The following is a 26,578-nucleotide window of genomic DNA, read 5'->3' on the forward strand; positions in this document are numbered from 1 at the left end:
CATTATCTTCATTTTACTTTTGTTGATGTTCATCTTATATCCACCTTCCAAGGCAGTGTCCATGCTGTTCAGCTGCTCTTCCAGGTCCTTTTCTGTCTGACAGAATTACATTGTTGTCAGCAAACCTCAAGGATTTTATTTCTTCTACAAATTTTTCTTTTGTTTCCTTTACTGCTTGCTCAATATACAGATTGAATAACATTGGAGGCTACAACCCTGTCTCACTCCCTTCTCAACCACTGCTTACCTTTCACGCCCCTCGACTCCTGATAGCATGATAAACCATTAATTCTAATTATGAGGAGGAAATTTGCTATTCACACAATTATGTGAGAGCCTTTTTGTTGTGCCTATCTGCAACTCAGCATCTCCCACTATATGGTGAGTAGCAATTTTCCTTCTCATAATATAGTTACATTCCAACCTAGATTTTCCACTGTTCAAATAATTAATTCTGGCATTTTCTGAAAATAAAATCCCTTATATCAAATCATTTTTCTTAGAGTTTCCATGTTAGTGTTGAAGTTGGTGGTGACTAACAAAAGCTTTTCAGTTTTTGCTGAAGTCAGTGTGTGCATTGTTCATAACCTCACAGAAACTGCTGTCAAGAGAATTTGTTGTTAATAATGTTAATGGCATATTTGTTGTGTGGCACTTGCTTCTGGAAACTCTAGTACTACTCTGCTCAGCATCATTTTCTGCTGACATCATTTGCACAGCAACAACTTACTCAACTTTAATAGTTTGCTTGTATATTCTGTCAGCAGTAACATTTCTTCTCCTCCTGATCGTGAATAAATTTAATGGCATCAGCAGTGAGCTGTTGACTATGTCTGCAATGGTTTTTTCCTAGACTGCACTGCAAGGTATCATCATGAACCATGTTGAATTGGAACATAGCAGTGCCTAGTGTAATGTAACTCCCAATGTCAAGCAGTATTGAAGAAAATGATACACGTAAGATGTGTACAATACATATATATATATGTATATTTCATATTTGTAATTTGTCTCAGAAATTGCAATTTTTCTGTTTTCTTGCTTTGAATAGACATTCATCAGTTTTGATTAGTTTCCAGTGATATCTCTCTAAAAAGACATCAGTTTTACAAAAATTGTGTTTATTGCAAAAGTAAACATCATAACAAAAGTTCAGATTTATGTGGGTAGAAGTTAAAATCAGGAAAATATGAAATAATAAGTGAATGGTAACAGAGAAATTACAAAAATTTCATTAGAAAATGGAAATGTTAATACTAAATTATGATAGTTATTATGACAGAAATGCCAGTCTGCACTAAGATATCTATTGTGAAATTACTTTTTTAAATTAATTAATTTAAAAAGATAGACTTGAAAGTTTGATAATGTAAATATTAATGATCTTTATTGCAGCATAATGTAATCATGTACAAAACCAGCCATCTGTATACACTAACGGTTATGCTCTGATTAGCCTGTTATCATGATGGTTAACACTGTATTTAGGTACGAATTAAAGTGTAAGGACACTTCCTAATCAACCAAAATTAGGTTGTTATCTATTTGTTATTACATTACATTGCAATCAAGACCATTAAAATTTAAAGTAATACAGATTGCTGTCTCTTCCTCTTTTGACAATGTCAGCTCTTAAGCTGAAGTTCATTGTCAAACAGTTGTAAATACTACTACTACTACTACTACTACTACTACTACTACTACTAAAGAAGCCACAGAAACAGTTAATTGTGCCCCCATACTTAAGTGTGATGAGTAATTATTATTTTTCTACAATGTCCACTTCACCTCTGGCATGTCAACTGCTGAATTAATTTTATGAAAATCTCATTTTTGGTAATGTTCAGATGAAGTAAAATTATGTTACACTAGTCACATGATCAAATTAGTCCCCATTATGGCTGGGTCTATGATATGCTTTGTGGACTAACATTTCAAGATTAAATAAATAAGAATTATGACTAGCTTTCCTAAGTTGCTCAATGGTGAGACTACAGCATTTCCTGTGTGCCCACAAAATCTCAGTAGTAACCTTCTCCCTCCCCAAGCCACTCCCAGTCAGACAGAGCCCCTACCTGTATTGGCTCATTGCCGTCCGTGTAGGATGTGAGCACCTCCCTCGTCTCCACATCCAGCGACAGCCAGCGACCAGACACGCAGCCCACTACCAACAGTGAGCCGTCAGGGGAGAAGCCCGCACTCTGCAAGGGCTCCTGCAGAAGTGCACACATACATAAAACTGTAGCATAACACTATACAATACATTCATACAAGCTCTGCACAGCAATATACCAACAAATAAATTGCATACTAATTCAGACAGTTACTGGTGAGCACTTCCACTTAAAAATGCATCTGTAAGGCAGAACAATGTAAAATGTGTTACATGCTCTAATATTCATTCATGTTTTGGGGAAATTAATTCCACTACATTTTCTCCTAGGAGATAAATCAGAGATAATGGAGCCATATCAAAGTTACAAACATATGTTTATAGTAGATTAGACCAAGTCATCTAAAAAAAGCTGTGAAATTTTCATTTAATGAAAATTTTAAAGTTTTCACAACTTTCATACTTAAAAATAAAAGAACCTTACATTGATCTATATCACAAGAGTGACAGCACTTTCAGGTGCATAACTCATAAGGCAAACTTACCGTCTCTTCAACTTTTTACTCACTTGTAGAATTTGAACATCAGTGCACAGACATCAGTTTCATGTTTTGCTCTGAAATCTTATAATCTTTAAAGTACCTTATGTATTTTTTAATTTTTATTGCATTTATTTATTTTGAGAATTTTGTTGTACTGACATTCAAGCAACATTTTTCAAATCCTACAAGTAATATGAAAACTGAACAAGTCCAGTCATAAAGCCTTCTCGCAAACAGTATCAGAGCAGAGCCACTGCGGGTTGAGATACACATTACGCACTGCCAGATCCTTGCTCCAGACGGTGGAGTGGCTCATGGAGTCCCAGACGTGCAGCAGGCGGTCAAAGCCGGCGGTGGCAAACTGCGGCAATGTGGGGTGGCGCGCCAGACCCCACAGCTCGTCCGCATGGCCCCACACCGCCGCCGACAGCCCCAGCTCCAGGGCGCCCGTCAGCACCGCCGACCGCGTCGTGCCAACCAGCAGGCTGCCCCGGCCCTCCGATATGCACCGCACGCCGCCCAAGTGCTCCGGTACCTGGTCGTCCCAAAAAAGAAACACAGATTTAAACCATAATACTCACTGGTCCTGCAGTTTTAACATGATCAGCTGTAATGGTTCTCTATTTACGTGACTATTACGGCAGTCCAACCCCAGTTCTTGATACCAGTAATATTGTACTACTTTTCTGCAAAATAACAGACATATTTTTGTGACAATATTCACATTTGGTTTTATTAATGTATAGGTACTCCGATGTATCAATATATTACAGTAATATGGTCCTTGTGTGTATTCATTTCTGTGAGACTGTCATAATCTTTGACTTACTTGTATCCATTTTGGCGCGAATGCGCACAGAGCAGTCTCTGTTTCACTTTGGCAGAAGTTAAGTTGCTATTTCGCTTTGTGAAAGAACAGTCAAGCCTTGTATTTGGTTAAAGTGGAAATTAAATGTATGAAGATTGATACAAAACTGTTTTCTTGATGATGTGACAATTCAGAAGTAGTATATGTGATTTTACAAGAAGTTTAATAAAAATGTGGATCGTGAACACCAAGTCAAAAATTACTTCTACCATACCATTGTTCTGATCTGGGATTGCTTGATCATTAAGAATTTCCTGAACAACGCATTTGTTAGGTCTTCAAATATTGCTAAAATACAGATCTAGCCCTTCCAGCAGTCAAAGTGGAATCACCCTAGAATCAACAAGATGAGCCATAACAACTTCGAGAAAATCTACGTGGGAATCCATTCAAGATAAGTGCCAAATTAATGACTTATTTACAGTGACCTCATTATTTCCATTCTGACGATACCATCCACAGTTAATAACTTTGTTGTTGCCCGATAAAGAGAACATATGCTGTGTGAGAAACATTATTAATCTGATTTCTAACCTACTTTTCAAGTGGTGGTATTGTTGGACAGCGACCACACTGAAACTCACAAAACACCTGTGGTTTCTAGTCACATCAACCTGTTTAAAAATAAATCTATGGATGAAAAGTGTAAGAGGAAGCAGCTGCTTTGAGAGGGGAGAAAGGAGGGGGGGAGGGAGGATGTGCATGCACACTGTAATGTAAAAGACAAATCCACTTATTAAACTACATGATCTATTTGATTACTAAACATTGCGATACTTGATTTCATTAATTACACATATATGTATGTTCTGAATTCCAACTTGTCATTGTACAAAAGCACAAAGATTAGTTACCAGACAGTAAAGGAAAGTCACTTCATACAATTTTATAAAATGAATAAATCATTTGTACATAACAAACAATCTTCAATTTTCTACTCTTTAGTATATATTAGAACAACACATTTTGTAGAAAATGATAAAGCTTTACAATTAAAGACACCACTATGACAGGCAATAAAAAGAACTATTTTTTATGAAAACTTACGTTTCATAGCATTAATTGTTAAGGAGATTTATTTTACAAAATTTAGCATAGAAAACTTTACCAGTCATAACACAGTTAAATGATGTTATATTTCTGTTCTCTGCAGACTTTTGTGTCACATGTGAAATTATTTGTATTAATATGTTTTCCTTGTAAAATATATAAAACACTAATTGTAATAATACTGAAATTATGATATGTAAAACCTATATAAGGGCCATTGTTACGCTAAAGCAGTAAAGTAGCTGTTAAAGTTAGTTACAGATTCTAATTAGTAACAATAGTTACTCAGAGCAATTAGTGTTGCAATAGAGAAGTGAATAAGTTATATAATTTAAGAATTACAAACAAACTGGTTGTGAGAAAATTATTTCTCATGATGTACGGATGCAACATACTCCAAGAGAGTGACCCAAATATTTTCTGTGGCTCGCAAGAGTGATGGACAATCAAGATGAACAATCACCACTGCCCTTTAATTTTTCCAGATAAGTACAGACAATAAAAGCTTTGTCTCCTGCTCTAAAACTTCTATGACTTGCAAAATATCTCATTTAGTAATTGAGTAAAATCCAATTTATAATTAACATTTTGAGCCAATTTATGTCTTGTTCAAAAGATGGTGGGCAACACCACCATCTGCTGCATCAATGTACCATTGGGCCACCAGGCTAGAAGCCTTCAGTTGTCTACCAGTGACTGCCAGCCAGAGGGGAGGGGAGGGGAGGGAAGGCGCGCGCACACACACACACACACACACACACACACACACACACACACACACACACACACACACACACACACACACCTTCCCAACAACATTCGTGAACCCAAGGACATCTACCACACCAACATGGGGACAACACAGTTCGACACCAAGCTGCACCCAGGAACAGGCTGTACACGTGTAACTATTCAAGATTACTGAATTAACACTGAATCTTCATGCACACCAACTGTCTTGCAGTAGCCACCTACAACAGGCTCACGTCTCCCTCACTAGCCTTACAAACCCAGTATACCTATGTGGGAGAACCGAATGCCTCGTGACTAACCCAAATAGCGACTGCCACATTTTAATAGTGGCCACTGCACATCCATCCACTACAATAAAATTAACAGCACTAAAAGTATTGTAATGCCATTAATTTATTCAAGATAATAAGCCATACTGCAGAAAGAGCACTGCAGTGAGTCTGTCAAGGTGTGCAACTGCAAGGTGTGATGTTGTTGATGACAAAATCTGAAGCGCATGTATTCCAATATTTACCAGTACACAAAGAATAAGTATGAACTTTTAATCTAACAAATGCAGTATATCAGAAAGTGTGAACTAAGATTGTGGGGAAAAATAAATAAAAAATTGAATTTTAAATACAGTTTCTCATTTTCAAATATCATTTTCTACAGCAAATGCTCAAAATTCTTGTCTCCAACATCTCTGCTCTACAAAATTGACCGCCATCAAAAAACGACTTTGGCTGTACAGTCGTTCATAACTGCACTGCCCACTGCACTGCCCCCCCCCCCCCCCCCACACACACACACACTCTGTGTACTAAAACACAATCCTCCTCAATGGTGCAACAAACTTGCTCCTATCACTGCCCTGTACATCTGCATCATCATTTGAAGCAACAAAGAATTATATCTGTTCACAGACAAGGTTTTGTATATGGAGAGCTAGGTCCTTGCATATTTGGCCACTACACTCATGCCTGTGCTTTGTGGCCCAAGCATGGCCAATTCTTTACCTCAGGTGGACCCGTGTCTTCATGGCCCACGGCTCATAGCCTCATGGTGCAGCACTGCTGCTCATCCACAGTACCTCCTGACTCATCATCACTAACAACAATCATCATCAGAGCAGAGTAAGCACCCGCTACACATTGTCATGATGGGCTTTCAGGTGTACTCGAGTATGGAACTTTGTCCTCTAAATGTGTACCAAGTTTAGTCGTGGATAATAAACAAACAGTTATTTGCAATGTGTGATTTCAATCACATCACTCAGCCAAGGTTATTTCAGAACAACCTAGTGAAAGAAGGCCATGTTCAATTTTTTTTTTTATTTTTAGAAATACACTGCCTGAGAAAATAAGTGAAACACTCAGAAAATGAAGAGGAAAACATAAATAAATAAAACTTCATAAACTGACAGGGTATGTGATGCCATTGCAGTGATTGTGAAACCAAGTCAAATTTACAAAGCAGTATAAGCTCACTTGTCAGTATCACACTGTACCTGAGCCATTGTAAAATTTGCTGTTTTGAAGAGCGCACCGCAGCGCGTAGTGTAAAGCAGTCGCCTTTTGTTTCTGACGGTGGCGTCACTGTGGCAATCACAGCTTTGGCGTCACAGCTTTGGAAAGGTTGCCTGTTCACGTGGGTTTAAGGGGCACTATGAGCTTACCAGCCAGTCAGTTGGTCAGCCGGGTCAGTGTGGGGCAGTCACTGTGTCTGTCGTCCGGAGTGCTAGTATGTGTTAGGTCGTCAGCCTGCTCAAGTTTGTTCGGGCAGTAGTCGTTGGTAGTTGGATCGATCGGTTGGTCATTCGCTCACTGGGACGCAGGATGACTTGCCCGCCATGAGTGTCAGTTCGTGTGGGGTGGCCACCTCGGTCCAGAGGACCGCGCCGTACGGCAAGGGGTGGTGGCTTCGCGGCCGACATGAGAGCAACGGGAGTTGACCCACAATGTCACTCTTGTCAGTGCGAGCTGCGACACCATGAGACGGGAGATCGGCACGCCTTCCTGCGTCCATTGAAGCAGCTGGCAGTGGATGGTTCGGGAGAGCGTTTTGGGGGTGCTGCGCCAGGTCTTTGCCAGAAATCGTAGTTTATTAGAAGTTAAGTGATTCGTCAGTTTAATAAGTCACAGCTGCAAAATACTAACGCGAATTCTTTACAGACGAATGGAAAACTAGTAGAATCCGACCTCGGGGAAGATCAGTTTGGATTCCGTAGAAATGTTGGAACACATGAGGCAATACTAACCCTACAACTTATCTTGGAAGCTAGATTAAGGAAGGGCAAAACTACATTTCTAGCATTTGTAGACTTAGAGAAAGCTTTTGACAATGTTGACTGGCATACTTTCTTTCAAATTCTGAAGGTGGCAGGGGTAAAAATACAGGGAGCAAAAGGCTATTAACAATTTGTACAGGAACTAGATGGCAGTTATAAAAGTCGAGGGACTTTGAAGGGAAGCAGTGGCTGGGAAGGGAGTGAGACAGGGTTGTAGCCTCTCCCCGATGTTATTCAATCTGTATGTTGAGCAAGCAGTGAAGGAAACAAAAGAAAAATTCGGAGTAGGTATTAAAATCCATGGAGAAGAAATAAAAACTTTGAGGTTCGCCGATGACATTGTAATTCTGTCAGAGACAGCAAGGGACTTGGAAGAGCAGTTGAACAGAATGGACAGTGTCTTGAAAGGAGGATATAAGATGAACATCAACAACAGCAAAACTAGGACAATGGAATGTAGTCGAATTAAGTCGGGTGATGTTGAGGGTATTAGGTTAGGAAATGAGTCACTTAAAGTAGTAAAGGAGTTTTGCTATTTGGGGAGCAAAATAACTGATGATGGTCGAAGTAGAGAGGATATAAAATGTAGACTGGCAATGGCAAGGAAAGCGTTTCTGAAGAAGAGAAAATTGTTAACATCGAGTATAGATTTAAGTATCAGGAAGACATTTCTGAAAGTATTTGTATGGAGTGTAGCCATGTATGGAAGTGAAACATGGACGATAAATAGAAGGTTTTGAAATGTGGTGCTGCAGAAGAATGCTGAAGATTAGATGGGTAGATCACATAACTAATGAGGAAGTATTGAATAGGATTGGGGAGAAGAAAAGTTTGTGGCACAACTTGACCAGAAGAAGGGATCGGTTGGTAGGACATGTTCTGAGGTATCAAGGGATCACCAATTTAGTATTGGAGGGCAGTGTGGAGGGTAAAAATCATAGAGGGAGACCAAGAGATGACTACATTATGCAGATTCAGAAGGAAGTAGGTTGCAGTGGGTACTGGGAGATGAAGAGGCTTGCACAGGATAGAGTAGCATGGAGAGCTGCATCAAACCAGTCTCAGGACTGAAGACCACAACAACAACAACAACAACAACTGATTCGTGATATGTTGTTTCATTACTTGTTAAAATCTACTAATTTTCTTAGTCTCTCATCCCCGCTTGCTTGTCTGTCTCCTGTCCGCATTTGTTAGGCAGTTAGTGTGTGTCTGTCTGTCTGTCTGTCTGTCGGCCTGCCATATGTTAATAGCTGCCCCAAATGGCTCTGAGCACTATGGGACTTAACATCTGAGGTCATCAGTCTCCTAATAGCTGCCTATGTCATGTTTATCGGATTCGGTATTAACGAATTTATTGCTTAAGCTGTAAAGGCCGAATTCCTGAAATATGTTTTTATCTTGTGTATCATCTTGCGAGGTGGTCTGTGTGTAATGTAGAGCATTTACATTTTATGTAAAACTGTATTTCATGGATTTTATTTAGATAGTCCTTTTAGTATATAAAGTTGCCACCCTTCCACCATAAGAGTTGTTTTAAAAATAAGTTGCACTTTCGGTGGCAACTAATTTTTCATGTGAGTGTTTTGTATCATTTCCATCCCTCTTATGGGGTGCATAGTTTGTGTGAGTTGTTAAAATTTTTAGTTTAAAGTAATCTGGTGTGTTGCAGATTTGCACATTTGCACCAGTGTAGTCTTTCAGAGGTGGTTGTGTGCGGTTGTGACTACGGCCATGTTAAAAGGGAGCGGCAAGGTCTCAGCCCAAAAGATCATTTTAAAAAAGGACCTTTTAGGAATAAAATTTCCACCACGCTCACATAGTGTCATTAAATGTGTTTATGTTCTTGATGAATCACCAGTAAATAAAGTAGGTTCTTAAAAAAAGGTTTTGAAAGTAAATTCACCGTTCAGTACCCACTCAGGCCCAGATGCATGATACAGTTGGGAGGGCTGTCATAATGCCACGGTATCCTAGTTTAAGTCTAGCTGGCCCACAACTGCTGTACTTAGTCCTCAACATCCCGGATACTGGCACGCAGCTGGTCCATGCATGTTCTACTGGACATAGATTTGGCATCTTTCTGGCCACATCAGTAACGTAACATCACACAAACAATTCATACACACACTTTCTGCAATTGGAGGAGCATTGTCCTTTGGAAAAATGGTACCAAACTATTGTCGTGTGAGAGGTAACTCGTGAGAATGCAGGATGTCCGTGACTTATGTTGTGCCATTACAGTTCTCTCAGTCACTACCTGAAATCTTACCAGACATCTCTCTACACAACAATGCCACAAGTAATACCGCTGAGCTCCCCAAAGCAGTGGTATAAAGGGACCTCTCCCCGAATCACTTTGATAATCCCTGACAGTGTTTATCTGGGGAGCTGCGGAAACAGAATTCTTCACTGAAACAATGCAGTGCCAGTCATTAGCAATCCGTGCTTCCTGCTAGTGTCACCACACCAAATGCAGCCATTTGTCTCATGGAATTAAGCAGGCTACACATGGAACAGTAATTCTCCAGTAAAGCTGCTGCTGGTCTCTGAGCAATGGTGCAGGATGGCACAGAATGTTATATGGAGTCCATCACTTGTTCTCAGATAGCAGGTGTAAATGGGATAAAATGTGCTCAGTGCACAATACAGTGGTCCTCCCTTCTGGTGGCCAGACGTGGTTGACCAAAACCTTGATGACAAGTATATCTGCCTTCATATTCCTATATACTCCAACACTGGGCCAGTGTCACATTCAAATGCCCCACAAATCAGGATATCATATGAAATGGAGAACCACTATGAAGTCCATTTCAAACTGTGTCAGGTACTGATAACACTGTCTCATACATACTTTTCATGGTGATCACTGAATATCTGACACTATTTGTGCTCTTTATAAACCCTACCAGGCCTGTTAACAACATTAAAGACAAACCCTGATGGTGTGCACATTCACAAAATCGAACTGACATCCAACCATGTCTCCTGGGTGCTTCACACTTTGACAGGCACTGTAGTAGACAAACAAAGTAACTTGAGAAGAAAATTGCCATTAGAGTATTAGTAACCAAGCACATAGAATAGCAAACCACCCAAACCAAATCACTACTCAGCATACCTGAGCTTCGACTCCTGTCGGGTTCATGCTCGCATCTAGCTGCACGAGCCGGCCGTCCTTCCCGCCTCCGGTCACGATGCTGCCCTCCTTCAGAGCACAAATGCTGAACACTGAGCCTTCGTGAACTCCTCGGACAAACTTTGAGATTGTGTTGGTCCCTGCAACAAGTTGGACTCTAGAAGGAGAACTTCCGAGAGTGTGGAAAAACTCAAAGTATATGCTAATAAAAGTTGAGAAAATAGCTGAATCTTAAACTGCAAACTGCATTAACAGTGAACTATTGCCATAGTGATAGAAGTGTGAGATTACAGTTACAACAAGGAATAACGCTAGACCTACCACAAATGACACGGAGTGCAGAGCAGCTGAAAATGGTGGAAAGCTTCTGTACCTGTGGTGGGTAATGCAGGAAAATGGGAGGAATGACAAATGGGTAAGATTACATGTAAGGGAAGCTGACAGCTTTGTGAGATGAATGATACTTTTATGGGGGAGTTCATTTTTCTGTAAGATGGTTGTGTACAAACGTACCAATATTACACGCCATTTCTGTTGTATGTTGCATAAAGCTCGGTCACAAAGAAAAGAGGAAAATTACAGAGTGAGCAAGTGAAATTACATTTTTAATCAAAAACTGAAGATATTGCAAGTTAAAGTGATGGAAAGATAACACATTAAGAACCACTGGAATGGAAAACTAACATAAAAAAAGATTTAAATGGTACACACATGTGAAGGGATGCCTAGGAAGACACATGAGGTGAAGATGGAGGGCAAGAGAGCAAAGGAAAGCCTGAAGATTGGACGAAAGTAAACATAAGACATAATAAGACTGGACCAGAGTATTGACAGAGATGGGGTGATAAAACAAAAGAAGGTGAAGAAGCTTGTGTTTCAAACTAATTTTGTCAAAGGCAGGATGATGATGGTTATCACAGTGGCAATGGTTGTGTATCTAAATGTAACTACCATATATATGCAAACAATCTGCACCACTGTGAGTTGGTAGCTTTCATCCACTGCCAGTTACACACGTCACTCCGCACCTTTGCTTCTCATTGCTGCCAGTTTGTATTATGGAACATGATTCCCCTTTTCATCCATGTTACCATAGGAATGTTCGCAGTGTGAATTTATCATGTAGCAATGAATATGCACTACATTTTGCTTGTAGTTGCCTGGAAGCTGCTGAGTGAAGGTCAGTTTCCTCTGGAAGCCTAATCCATTTCATTTGAAAAAATTTGATATCCAGCCAGTCCTGGCTAGCTTTGAAACTGGTGATGTCTAATCTTTGGCTTAAGCTAGTGCTTTGAGTTGGCACATTTCACAAGTCACTGCACATCCATAATGTTGCTTCTCATCTTTATAATCACAGAGCCCTTTTTTGAGGTCCATATACTTTGCTCCAAAATGCCTGACAATTACTGTTTATTTCTTTAATCCACATTTTGTTTTTTGCCAGTCACAAATACAACCCCCTCTCACACCACATGTTCTTCCCACTATCCAGTTTCTGCTTCTTCAACAATCTTAAGTTTTTCTGTAGTCATGTACGAGTGGCAACAAGAGCTTGTAGGCATAATTAACAATTAAACATGCAGTTAATACTTCACTTTTAACACACTACTGATATATCACAGGCTGCAGAAAAGCTGTATAATAATGAGATCTATTGCTGGATTCAGGGCAGTACCAACATTATTGCAATTAATCTGTGTACCCTAGTTTTTTGTCACTAAATTTGGGAAAAAGTATGTGTGGCTTGTTTGCATATATATGATCATTACAGTAGAAGGGAAGCAACTACTTCTGCATTTTTTTTACCATGTATTTACCTTTTATGTGTTATTTGTAGCAAAATCTTTATTTCATTACAAATATATTTCAACAAGGAAATACTTATTCACTTCCGTAAATACCGAGTCATCCTTACATTAGACAACCATTCACAGCTACTTTCACTTTAGTATGAACACTTACTGTACAATGTGGCCAACATGAACTTTCAAACTTTTATCTAACTATTCAGATAATTTGTAAAAGGAACAGCTCTGTTTTCTTTTAAATTGGTAGCAACTCACAATTTATCACTTTATGTTATATGAGAACGTCTTTAACACCTTAACAGCAGAGTAAATGTTTTTGGGAAGTGAATGTAGGAGTTTCAAGGTTGTTAAAGGAAAGAGGACAGAAGATGTGACTGTTGCAGAAAAATTTGAGTGATCCATGAAATTTTTTTATATTTATTCTAGTCTGTCAAGATGCTGTATAGAGTCAACATGTCTTTTTGAACAGTTTGTATGTGGTACTTACATTTTTACTTATAAAACAAAGATGTTTAGGCTTATTATGTCTTGACTGTACCAAAAGAACCCCCTGCCCCCATTCACCATAAGCAAATGGGGAGCACTCTAAAGATGTGTGGTTACTCATTTCACATAATATTCTTACCATTCAGTTATGATGAACAAATAATTTATTTGTTTTGGGTGACTCTGCATCAGAAGCTACTTGCCTAACAGAACAGGCAGTGAAAATATGCAAAAGAAGCCAACACACTTGTCTAAACGCAAGCACAATTAGAAAGTACTTTTAAGGGAAAAAACTGCTGTGCTGTGCTGTGTTGTACTGTACTGCTTGATTAATTTACTACCAGTAAAACCCCAATTCTTTAAAGAATACAACTCACCTGTATAAAACAGCTTCAAATTTGTGAATAATATAGAAATGAGTTAATGTGTTAAATATTTGAAGTTAAGCATGTTAGTGAGAAAAACTTTGACAAGGTTTAAAATTATGTTTATTGGAAGCCACTAAGTGCTCTCATTGTCAGACACTGGATGAATGCATTATGCACAAATTGTGCTCATTTTAAGCAAAAGCTAGTTCATGAGTCAACGTGCATGACGTCATATCTCCTGCGCTCTGTGTGATATAATTTTGCAGCTACATTCATCGGTTTATGTGAATATTGTCTGCAAAATCTATTGCAAATATAGTTAGTAGTAACAAGCAAGTAATAAATCAAAACATCATGCCTGACATGGCAGTTTTACTGCATGAACAGTGAAAATTAAGTTAAAGTGAAACTTTTTTCCTTTTATCATTTTGTGGAGAATGCGAGTGAGAAAAAGCTTAGAAAAGGTTTGAAATTATGCACAAAATATGTTTAAGTCACTAAGCATTCTCAATCTCAAATGCTGAATGGCTATAGTCTGTCTATTTTCTTAGAGTAGGTTACATTTCTTCCAGTCATATACACATTTTCTAAATATTGATACCTGACTTTCTGTGTTGAACTTTACATATAAGATTATACCTCATAATTAGTAGATGGAGTCAGCATTTTAAATTTAGTCACTATTTATAGGAAATATTGAAAATCAAACTTTTGTTGCCCTGGAAGCCATTAGATATGCAACCTTCAACTGGATCCAGGTTCTGTGTCCTACAATAGTCACTTAGTAATATAGACTGTTGACTCAGTTTTAACCTCCAACTGTACACCAAGGATTTTTGCTCAGTGTGCCATTTAGTGTTTGGTTCTAGTATAATATTACAGATACAATAATCGGCTTGTCTTTCTGATCAGCTGCATTCTAGGCCCGCAATTATTATTATTATTATTATTATTATTATTATTATATTTTTTTTTTTTTTTTGCTACAGAAGAAAGATTGTATTTAGATGTTTCCTTGTCTCTTAACTGGGAGGGGGGCAGGGGGGGGGGGGGAGGTTCAAACGAAAACCAAACAATGAGACCATGGAATTGTTCCATTCAAAAGCAGTCAGTACACATGGTAAGACATTTAACTCACTGGGGGGATAAGACAATCAATTACTATTTTGTAGAATGTTGTTGGCCACTGATAGATCAACTCCCGCACCTACTTTAGCACTTCCTCATCTGACAAACCAATGCCCCTGCATGTCTTTCTTCAGTTTGCCAAAGAATTGAAAACCATTGAAAACCACATGGTGAAAAGTCTGAGCTGTACAGAGGGTACTGCTGTGTTTCCCAACCAAATTGCTCAACCATAGCTTTCATTCGATTGGCAGAGTGGGTGTGGTCATTACTTTGCAACAGCATTCTAACAGTGCAAGATCACATGGCAAAGACAAAAGTGGAAACATTCCACATCTACCCTGCCAAGGAAATCCAAAACTGCTCAACCAAGTTCCGGTAAGGTCATGGCAACCTTCTCCTTCACCTGCAGTGGGCATCTGTTTGTCGAATTCCTGGAGTGTGGAACCGTTCCAGTGCACAGCACTATGTCGACACTTTTTAGAAATTGTGACATGCCATAAAGCCAAAAAGCCCAGGAACGCTATCGGACAGACTCATCCTGTTGCACGATAATGCTGCCCTCGCCTCCCTTCCTCCTCATCGCATTGCCAATTGGACGAAGGCTATGCTTCAGAAATTTGGTTGGGAAACACTGCAACACCCGCTGTTCAGTGTGGATTTTTCACATTGTGACTTTTGAATCTCTGGCAACCTGAAAAACAACATGTGTGGATGTTGGATGTACATATTATACATTTATATCATAAAATCTAACAGACAAGAATTAGAGAAATGATGTGGTCTTCTACATTCAAACAAAAAAGCACACATTTACAGATGCAAGATACACATTTAAGGACTACAAGTCATAAGTCATTGCTGCTGCTGTGGTGATCAGTTTGATGCAGTTCCCCTGTGGAAGCATCTTCACTCTGCATAACTACTGCAACACTTGTAAATTTAAAGCTCTTTACTGTACTGAAACTTTGGTCTCCCTCTACTATTTTTACCCTCACACTTCCTTTCATTAACAAATTTACTATTCCTGATGCCTCAAGATGTGTCCTATTAGCTGATCATTTATTTTAGTCAAGCTATGCCATAAATTATTGTTCTCAACTTGATTCAGTATCTGTTCATTTTCTATTCTATCTACCCATCTAATTTTGAGCTTTCTTTGTATCAACTCATTTCAAATGCTTCCGTTCTCTTCTCTATGAAGTAACTATCAACATTTCACTTCCACATATGGTTACAATACAGATAAATATCTTCAGAAAAATTTCAGATAAGTTCAAAATCAACAAATTTCTCTTTTTCAGAAACACTTTTCTTGCTGTTGCATTCTGCCCATTTTAAGTTATTTTGCTACCCAAAGTCTACTACTTTCATCATCTCATTTCTTAATCTAATTCCATCTGCATCACCTAATTTAATTTGACTATACACTATTACCTTTGTCTTCTTCTGTCAAGGTTTATCTTATAATCTCTTTTCAAACTGCTACCTATTCCTTTCAATTAGTCTTGCAGGCCATTTGCCACTTATGACAACATTATAATGGAACTGGTAAACCTTGAGGTTTTAACTTCTTCTCTCTGAACTTAAATGTCCTTTCCAGACTTCTTAGTTTCCTTGACACTTTGCTCAATGCACAGACTATCATAGAGATGAGCTAGAACCTCATCTTACACCCTTTTAAACTACTGCTTATTTTCATGTCCTTAAGAGTCTTATTACTAAAGTCTGGTTTCTGTATAATTTGTAAGTAACTTTTCACTCCCTGTATTTTATTCCTGCTTCCTTCAGAATATCAAAGTGTGCACAAGTAAGTGCTATGAATTTGAATAAACAGTGACTAGAGGGAAGGAGACTGTGACCAAGAAATGGATGCAAGTGAATACTAACCTCTTCCCCAGACAATGACGTTCCCATTGGAGTCTCCAGAGACGACATCACCCTGGCCGGTGAAAGCGAGACAAGTGACATACTTTGGTTTATCCCTGTTCTCGAAGATACCCATCCGTTTGTAGAGGGTTCCACCAGCGTCGAGTGTCCAGAAGTTGATATGCGACTTGCCACATGTGACAATGCTGTTCTTGTCCAGGGGGTGGAACTCTGCTGCGACTACCGTGTCTGCAGAACACTGTTCGTGATGACCACATTCGGTTAGTACACAATAATTTTACACATACTTAATGAGGTATGAGACATTCTACCACAAGCACAGATACATACACATTCCCCAGAAAATGGTCAGTAGGCTGCCTGCACAACAGGTATATCTGTAATATTGGTACACATCCTGGCCGCCCCATTGTAGCTGGTTACCAAGCCCCCACAGAACGTATCTCTGCCTACGTAGATCAACACCTTCAACCCATTACATGCAGTCTCCCATCCTTCATCAAAGACACCAACCACTTTCTCGAACGCCTGGAATCCGTACCCAGTCTGTTACCCCCAGAAACCATCCTGGTAACCATTGATGCCACTTCCCTATACACAAATATCCCGCATGTCCAGGGCCTCGCTGCAATGGAGCACTTCCTTTCACGCCGATCACCTGCCACCCTACCTAAAACCTCTTTCCTCGTCACCTTAGCCAGCTTCATCCTGACCCACAACTTCTTCACTTTTGAAGGCCAGACATACCAACAATTAAAGGGAACAGCCATGGGTACCAGGATGGCCCCCTCGTATGCCAACCTATTTATGGGTCGCTTAGAGGAAGCCTTCTTGGTTACCCAAGCCTGCCAACCCAAAGTTTGGTACAGATTTATTGATGACATCTTCATGATCTGGACTCACAGTGAAGAACAACTCCAGAATTTCCTCTCCAACCTCAACTCCTTTGGTTCCATCAGATTCACCTGGTCCTACTCCAAATCCCATGCCACTTTCCTAGATGTTGACCTCCATCTGTCCAATGGCCAGCTGCACACATCCGTCCACATCAAACCTACCAACAAGCAACAGTACCTCCATTATGACAGCTGCCACCCATTCCATATCAAACGGTCCCTTCCCTACAGCCTAGGCCTTCGTGGCAAACGAATCTGCTCCAGTCCTGAATCCCTCGACCATTACACCAACAACCTGAAAACAGCTTTCGCATCCCGCAACTACCCTCCCAACCTGGTACAGAAGCAGATAACCAGAGCCACTTCCTCATCCCCTCAAACCCAGAACCTCTCACAGAAGAACCCCAAAAGTGCCCCACTTGTAACAGAATACTTCCCGGGACTGGATCAGACCTTGAATGTGGCTCTCCAGCAGGGATACGACTTCCTAAAATCCTGCCCCGAAATGAGATCCATCCTTCATGAAATCCTCCCCACTCCACCAAGAGTGTCTTTCCGCCGTCCACCTAACCTTCGTAACCTCTTGGTTCATCCCTATGAAATCCCCAAACCACCTCCCCTACCCTCTGGCTCCTACCCTTGCAACCGCCCCCGGTGTAAAACCTGTCCTATGCACCCTCCCACCACCACCTACTCCAGTCCTGTAACCCGGAAGGTGTACACGATCAAAGGGAGAGCCACATGTGAAAGCACCCACGTGATTTACCAACTGACCTGCCTGCACTGTGATGCTTTCTATGTGGGAATGACCAGCAACAAACTGTCCATTCACATGAATGGACACAGGCAGACAGTGTTTGTTGGTAATGAGGATCACCCTGTGGCTAAACATGCCTTGATGCACGGCCAGCACATCTTGGCACAGTGTTACACCGTCCGAGTTATCTGGATACTTCCCACCAACACCAACCTATCCGAACTCTGGAGATGGGAACTCGCCCTTCAGTATATCCTCTCTTCTCGATATCCGCCAGGCCTCAACCTCCGCTAATTTCAAGTTGCCGCCGCTCATACCTCAACTGTCTGTCAACAACTTCTTTGCCTCTGTACTTCCACCTCGACTGACATCTCTGCCCTTAACTCTTTGCCTTTAAATATGTCTGCTTGTGTCTGTGTATGTGCGGATGGATATGTGTGTGTGTGTGTGCGCGAGTGTACACCTGTCCTTTTTTTCCCCTAAGGGAAGTCTTTCCGCTCCCGGGATTGGAATGACTCCTTACCCTCTCCCTTAAAACCCACATCCTTTCATTTTTCCCTCTCCCTCCCTCTTTCCTGACGAAGCAACTGCCAGTTGCGAAAGCTCGTAATTCTGTGTGTGTGTTTGTGTGTTTTGTTCATGTGCCTGTCTGCCGGCGCTTTCCCGCTTGGTAAGTCTTGGAATCTTTGTTTTTAATATATTTTTCCCATGTGGAAGTTTCTTTCTGTTTTATATATATATATATATATATATTTCATGCTCATATTCTTTCTCTTCAGTCTTTACATTGACTTCAATTCACATAATTATTTCTAAGTTTTGATTATTTTTCAGAGCTCTCGTATTTATAACTTCTACTGAATAACTGTAAAAACAAAAATAATGTCAGTCAATAACAAGTTATGTATGGAACAGTGTATTTTTCATGTAACTAAAATCTCAAAATTTTCGTAAAAAGAAGTAAGTTTTCTAAAAGTCTGATATATTGAAAGAGTTAATACATTAGTAAACGTCTGAATTTTTTTGTGTAAAATTTAAAGATATCATTGAATTAGAAGAAATAGAACAAAAACACAGAAACTCATCATCAATTAAACAAAATTATGTCTAATTAAAAAGGTCAAGCTATCTGCAATATGAAATCAGATGAATTTTAAAAATCCAACTATGTGATGAGTTGTAATGAAGAAGAAAATTTAAATTCATTGTCAATGTCAAAGATTAAATGGCTGCAACTGTGTGACTCTGTTCAGGGCAGTGTTTGGTTGTCAGTACTTCCTGATTTTACATAGTACAAAGATGATGCAGTTCAGATGGTAATTTATAATCAAGTCTGAGTTGGTGACTGGAAAGATGTTTAACTATCTCTTGCTTCTGAAAAAATGAAGGAAAAGTTATGCAAATACAGTTTTAAATTATCTGTCTCAAAGTTAGGAATAGCACATTTTTGTGTTCTAACAATAGCCATTTCATTGCTTGTGGTGATGTATTTTGGTGGCTGACAGTAACCAAATTGTTGGGAGATTGAGAGAGACAGATGAATAAGGTGGTGTTGGATAGAGTAAAAGGTTGGAGACTGCACACGAGAGGACCCTGGGGGTATACATAATAGTCTGGGGCAGTCATATGCTATGAACAGGGTGCTAAGGAGGTTAGGACAGCAACATAAAGTGACCATGGGTGACATGAGTTGGACGTTAGGAAGAGACAATCTTATTTCAGATGTGGACTTATCTTTGGCCACCAACTCTTGCTGATGTCTGCCTCACAGTAAGTGGGTCTCTCTCTCAATCAGAGATCTCAGCAACTAATCAGTCCTTCACAAACTTCTCCTCTTTGCCCCCTTGGGAAGGAACTAGCAGCCTGAGAAGTAGGAATAGTCTCTTCTACTTTTAACTGTGTCTATTGGCTGTACTTAGAAACACTGATCAGCCTTTGTGTCTGATTGTAGTTTTACAGTTTTCCAAAGTGGATTTTCCTTTCGATACAATTATACACTCACGAAGATTGAAAGTGTGACTCCTTGACTGGATGCCACCAAACATACCCCAGTATATCCATGCTGTGAGATATACTGATTCAAATGTCATTCTTCAGAGAGCATAATTTCAACAGGGAAAGTCACTCCTACAGATGAAGGGTACAGCTACTGTGTGTCTACCATCAACAGACCTTCTCATAGCCTGCCCAGTGCACATCACATGCATTTATCACCATCTTTTGGACTCTGAGGAAGGTCATATCATTGGTATGAGGTATATGGTAGCATCACAGCAAAAGATCACACAGGCTTGGCACACTGTGGCAAGGAAAACAAGCATAGGTCCTCCACAACAAATGTAAGATTGATTGCCATTCTGATGAATTGACTGATGACAACAACCAAAATCTGTGCATCTACGTCTACAAACTTTTTCTGCAAGTCACCTCACAGTGCATGGCAGAGCATACTTTGAATCAATACTTGACATTTCCTTCCCTGTTCCACTTATGAGTGGAGGCAGAGGTTACATGAATTGTCAGGAACAGATTACTGGAAGCTGTGGCAAGATCTTGAGTTGTCTTGCATTGTTTACGACTGACACCGTAACACAAAGAGTTGCATGGTATACGCCCAGAGTCAACTGGGACAATCTGTGATGTTCAGCCATGACTCTTGCTTCAGTTTGTGACAGTCAGATCAATGTGTGCATGCACAATATTGTGAAAGGTCAGAGGAAGTGACTGTGGGTGGTGTGTTGAAGTCTTCAGTTTCTGGAATGATGGTATGGGCAACTGTTGGATATGGCAGCAAGACTGACTTGGTAATCATTGAAAGAAGGCTGAATGCTCACCAGCATGTTCAGTTAAACACCTTTCTATTTTTGTGTGTGGTGCAGACAGGAAAAGGTTAAAACTCCCAAAATACATGCAGAAACTTATGTAACTTGTATACATGATTAAAAATTGTAACCCTCTCCATAGTTTGTATAAAATTTGGATCAGTGAATGTACAATACAATATTTATGCAATAATTTGTTGTAATGAATTTCATCAGTCCTTAAAAAAACATAGATTTTAAAGAGTAAGTAAAAAATCGTCAAACAAACTGGTATCTGGATACAAGGTAACTGAGTGATTTTCCAACATGCTGTAATTTTTGAGAGATTTCTCCTTTGTGTTCAGAATAAAGCAAAAATTGTCGAACATGGTGAATTAAACTGAAAACTGTAGAGCGTGTGGTTTCCTTCTCCTTGGAGAAACAGATGTGGAAAAATGAGTTTACTTTCCTGATTGACATTACAAGCTTATTAGATGAATTTCTATAAAATTTGTAAAATTTAAATTTAAAAGAAAGCTCAGACACTATGGTTTCACTTCATACCTTCTATCACTGCTGCCAATCTTTACAATCTATAGGGTGTGATGCAAAGAACAATTATACACTCAACAGGAATAGAAAGTGTTACACCTTGACTGAATGCCACCAAACATATCTCAGTATATCAATACCTGTGAGATACATTGATTAAAATTTCATTCCCAAATGAGCCTGTTTTCAGTGGGAAACAGTTGCTTCTACAGATGATGAAGGATACATAATAGCTACTGTATATCTACCATCAACAGAACTTTTCATATCAAGATTGCAACTGTATCATGCCAGATATGAAAAAGAAAATCTTTAAAATGTGCTATCATAAAACCATAGTTCAATATCTGTAGCACATGATCTACACGAAAAGCATATTTTCAGCAATTCACAAAATGATTTCACCCCTAACTGCACTCCTGCCACTGAAGGGCCAATGCCCTTCTCCACACATCCAGCAGGCAAGCTCAGTTTATGTGTGATGTGGTAGGTGCACTGGCTGTTGGGTGACTTAACATGTCACCAGCTGGTAAGATCTCACTAGCCAGAAATGGCCGATGTTACCATGATTTTGACTGAGCATATCCTCCAAGACACAGTGTTTGAATTTGAAAGATTGACAATCAATACTGTTCCTGAATACAGTACATCAGAATATATTCGAACAGACAACACTGAACTACAAAAGGCAGCAGAGAGGTGGTAGCTGGGCCCCTTTGTTCCATATTGGCTCAGTCTGGATCACTTTGCTTCGACTGGCCTGTTTTTCCATTGCTGTCGCAACCTAGAAATGGTTGTATCACAATTGCATGATGAAGCTAAATGTTTCAAGTGTGCTGGCAATGCCGATCATGACTTACATCAGTATTTCCTCTCTCGTGTCTCCTCTCTTCACAACGGCCTAAAATATTCCCTTAAATCCAGAACCACCCACGGTGCAAACCATGTGTTTTTTGTGCCACTTATAACACATTCAGTCACATCAAATGTCAATAAGAAGAAAACGGGATGAAGTCAAGTGACACATCAAGTAAGAATGTAGAGATGAGGTAAACCTTACTGGGAAGAAATGTAAAATTGGGAATTTTTAGCATTTATCTTATGGGTTTTTCACAAGGACTATGAATTTATGTTGTGGAATCTTGAAAAATATAAAATTGGGGAACGTACAATCAAAATTCCACTGTAGAAGGAATGGCAATCCCTGTTTCCATACCCCTCATGACCATGGTACCAAGTGGGATATTTCAAACAGTGGAAAGTCCAAGTTGGAATACTAACAATGGTATGTAAAGGATAGATTGCTACTCACCATAAAGCTGATACAGTGAGCTCCAGACAGGCACAATGAAAAGACTGTTACACAATGAGTTTTCAGCTGAATTCTTCAGAAAGGCCGCACACACACACACACACACACACACACACACACACACACACACACACACACACACACACACCCCTCATGCGCAGATTACCACTATCTCTGGCTGCTCTGTCTCCTTCCTGAAGATGGCATTGGCCAAAAGCTCAATCTGTAATGATCTTTTCATTGTGCATGGCTGCAACTCAGTATGTCACCTTTATGGCGAGTAACAATGTATAATTTTCACAATATTGGAAATGGAATGCTTCAGCATGATAAAGCAAGACCCCAACTGCAGTTTACTCAACAAACATCTTTAGAAGTCTATGGATTCTTCACTGTCCTCCAGGAACCGCAGATTTGTCATCTGTACAGCTTGGGAAGACAATACTTTTGAACCAGCCAGCAATAACTGACACAGAAAGTGTTTCAGGCATAACATGAAATTGCTCAGTGTAGCTTTGGAAGGTTTTCTATTTCCACCCCACATCAAATACAAGAGTGTATTCATGCCCATGGGGTCACAACTGATACTGTTGTTGGGTGACCTCAATTCTGAAAGAATTGATAATTTAAGAAATAAATACTCTTTATGTGATGAATGTCTCCATGAAATTTGTTAATATATGAAAAGCACTATATTGAATTTTTCCATTTATTTTAATCTTGTTCTACCAGGAACTGAGAGTGATCAGTTAAGTCTGATAATACTGGTCCACTGTTTCACAGTGTAACAATTCCCATTCTGTCAGAGTATTATACACAACCTACATAGAGGAGAACCTTGTGTGTGTTGCAATTCTCAGAAACTGAGGAGTTTAGGAGGGAAATTGTACAACCATGAGCTGCAGCACTGTTAACTCCTGTAGCTGGAAGTACTAGAGGGGTATTAATAAGGATCGGGATATTTGTGAGAGCTTCAGCCAGAAATCCCTCTGCAAGTAAGATCCACTCACACGTCCAGGTTGCTGAACTCAGCATTTATGGCCCCAAATTCATCTCTCTCCCAGTTCTCCATCACCTCCACCATGGATACTAAAACGAACAGGGCACTAGTGTCAGCTGTGACTCATCAGTGCCTTTTTTCCCATAAATACAGTGAGTATTTTATGAAGGATCTTGTCTTGCTATGTTACTTCCACCATGATCAACACGTGGCACCATTTACAACACTTCTTTCCACAATTACCATTCATGATGAACACTGTTCTGAAAACTGGCTTCAAAATCCTCACCTTGGTCTCTGTGATCCTGTGGCTCTTCTGCCAGTCCCAGATGGAGATGTTGTGGTCAGGGGCTTCATCCACTGCACACAGCAAGGTCCCTCCATCCTGTGAAAACACAGTATACACACTCAGTGCATCTCTGAACAGTGCATAAATGAAGGCACAAAAATTACCCTTTAACTGAGTAACTGCACACCCAGACATATAGTGCCACTGCCTAGACAAACTACCAAGAGTTCAATGGACTAAAATAAATGCAGTAAATAATTATATCCTTTGGTATATATCTGTGTCAGCTATTCTTTTTTTGGTTCCTTGTGGTCTTGTATTTATGCTGAAGCACTAGACATTTTAGTGTCATTTACCATTGCCTCTTTAATTATTTAATTCCAAACTTCAAGTTATTTGCTTCCGTTAACTAAGATGTATGGAACAGGTAAAATACCCTCCAACTCCAAGAAGAACATAGTAATTTCTGTTCAAAAGAAGACAAGTGCCAACAGGCATGAATATTACCTAGCCATCAGCAAAATAAGACATGGGTGTAAAATAACAATGCAAATTATTTACAGAGAAATGAAAAAACTGGTAGAAGCTGCCCTTGAAGAAAATCAGTTTGGGTTCTAGAGACGTACTCATAACATGCAGGACAGTACTGATTGTATGACTTATCTTAGAAGATATGTTGAATAAAGGCAAGCCAATGTTTATAGCATTTATAGATTGAGAGGAAGATTTTGACAATGTTGACTGGAACACACTATTTGAAATTCTGAAGATAGCAGGTATGAAATACAGAGTGCAAAAAGTTATCTACAATATCTACGGAAACCAGACTGCAGTTGTAAGAAAGAGTAAGAATGTGAAAGGGAACGAGTTGTTAAGAAGAGAATGTGACAGGGTTGTAGTCTTTCACAATGTTATTTGATCAGTACATTGAGCAAGCAGTAAAAGAAACCAAGGACAAAATTGGAAAGCAAATTACATATTGAAATTAAAACTTTGACATTTGCCAGTGACATGGCAATGCTGTCAAAGATAGCAAAGGACTTGGGCAGCAGATAATGTCTTGAAAATAGCTTACAAGGGGAACATAATTCAATGTCAGACAACAGTAACCAATTTTAGTTGAATTAAATCTGGTAGTACTGACAGAACTACATTGTGAAATGAGACACTGGAAACTGCAGGAGAGTTTCGCTATTTGGCTTGCAATACAAATTGATATGACCAATGTAGAGGGAGTGTAAAATCTAGACTGCTAACAGCAAGAAAAGCACTCCTAAAAAAAGAAAGTTGTTAAAACTAAATAAAAATTTAAGTGCTGGGATGTCTTTCCTGAAGGTGTTTGTTTGGGTATAGCCCTGTACAGAAATGAAATTTGGCCTATAATCAATTCAGGGAAGAAGATAGTAGAAACATTGAGATGTGTTCTACAAAGAAACTGCTAAAAATTAGATGGGTAGATCGAATAACCACAAATACACAAGAGATATACAAGTCCTACGTGCAGAGGAAAAGGGGGCCAAACTCAACCAATTAGAAATTTAAAAAATGAAAAAAACTGATATACATATCTCCACACCTACTATTTATCCAGCAAATCTCTCTTTTTGGTGAGATCACAACCCCAGGATAGAAGCAAAACTTTGGGCCCCAGTCTGTTATAGTTAAAAATATCTTAGCTGATGCATATCTTTAGTCTGGTCATTGTAGTATAATTGGTGAATGTGTAATAATATATGTAATTTGGTAAAAATGGTCATTGCCGTAATTGTACTTTAAGCTATGGATAGATACCTTAAGAAGTTGAGATGGTTATCTTTGTCTTATCATGTTTATCTGTGCACTGTGATCTTTGGGAATAAAGTAATGTACTTGAAAATGCACTTATAACCTGAAACCCTGGTTGTGCAACAACATTTTAAAAAAATTGTGATACAAGGCTAAAAACAATATTTGTTTAGTTATATATTTTCAATTTCAGAGGGAGTATTTTGTGATACTTTCATGTAACTGAATTTTGTGAAAGTTATTTTTTGAACAAAGTGCTGCACTTTTTCTCTTTAACTGTTTGCCCCTATATTTTTTTCTAAATTTAAGAAATGATTATTAAAAACATTTGCTACCTGTGATGGCTTGTTTGTAGCCCTTCCACTTATTTATTTATTTATTTATCCATCTTTAAGCATTTACGTGCAATCGATGTCATGAGTAGTGTACAATTTAAATATTAATAAATATAACTATTGTGAGGTATCACACAAAGCTAAGTAAACATTTTAAAAGAACATACATAATAAAGGAATACATTTGATACATAACTAAAGTCTGCATTTAAAAAAATGGCATAATAATAGAAAACATTTCATACATAAGGATTTCTCCACATGTTTAACACTTAAATGTTAATTTAGTAGTAATGTTATCCTATTTTTTGCCCAGTTGTCCTGTCTCTAGATTCGCTACATTTCAAATAGCTTTAAGTCTGTTGTTGGAATTACTGATTTCTGACAATGTTCATGTGCCCTGATTTTTTAATAACTTTCGTTATTAATTTTGGGTAGTT

General features: G+C 39.1%; 1 protein-coding gene across 14 annotated transcripts in view; it reads right to left on the reverse strand.

Annotated features, from left to right (window-relative positions):
* LOC126291618 (echinoderm microtubule-associated protein-like 2) overlaps window positions 1-26,578 on the reverse strand; it is a 552,411-nt gene that overhangs the window by 23,925 nt on the left and 501,908 nt on the right. For all 14 annotated transcript variants that reach the window (XM_049985164.1, XM_049985165.1, XM_049985159.1 and 11 more), the window contains 5 exons: window positions 24,019-24,114; window positions 16,412-16,649; window positions 10,717-10,874; window positions 2,936-3,190; window positions 2,076-2,213 (listed from right to left, as the gene is read on the reverse strand). In XM_049985164.1, coding sequence (XP_049841121.1) covers window positions 2,076-2,213; window positions 2,936-3,190; window positions 10,717-10,874; window positions 16,412-16,649; window positions 24,019-24,114 — 885 coding nt within the window. The remainder of the gene's footprint in view (window positions 1-2,075; window positions 2,214-2,935; window positions 3,191-10,716; window positions 10,875-16,411; window positions 16,650-24,018; window positions 24,115-26,578) is intronic.

The sequence above is a fragment of the Schistocerca gregaria genome, chromosome 9 (genome assembly GCF_023897955.1).
Source record: "Schistocerca gregaria isolate iqSchGreg1 chromosome 9, iqSchGreg1.2, whole genome shotgun sequence".
Lineage (NCBI taxonomy): Eukaryota > Metazoa > Arthropoda > Insecta > Orthoptera > Acrididae > Schistocerca > Schistocerca gregaria.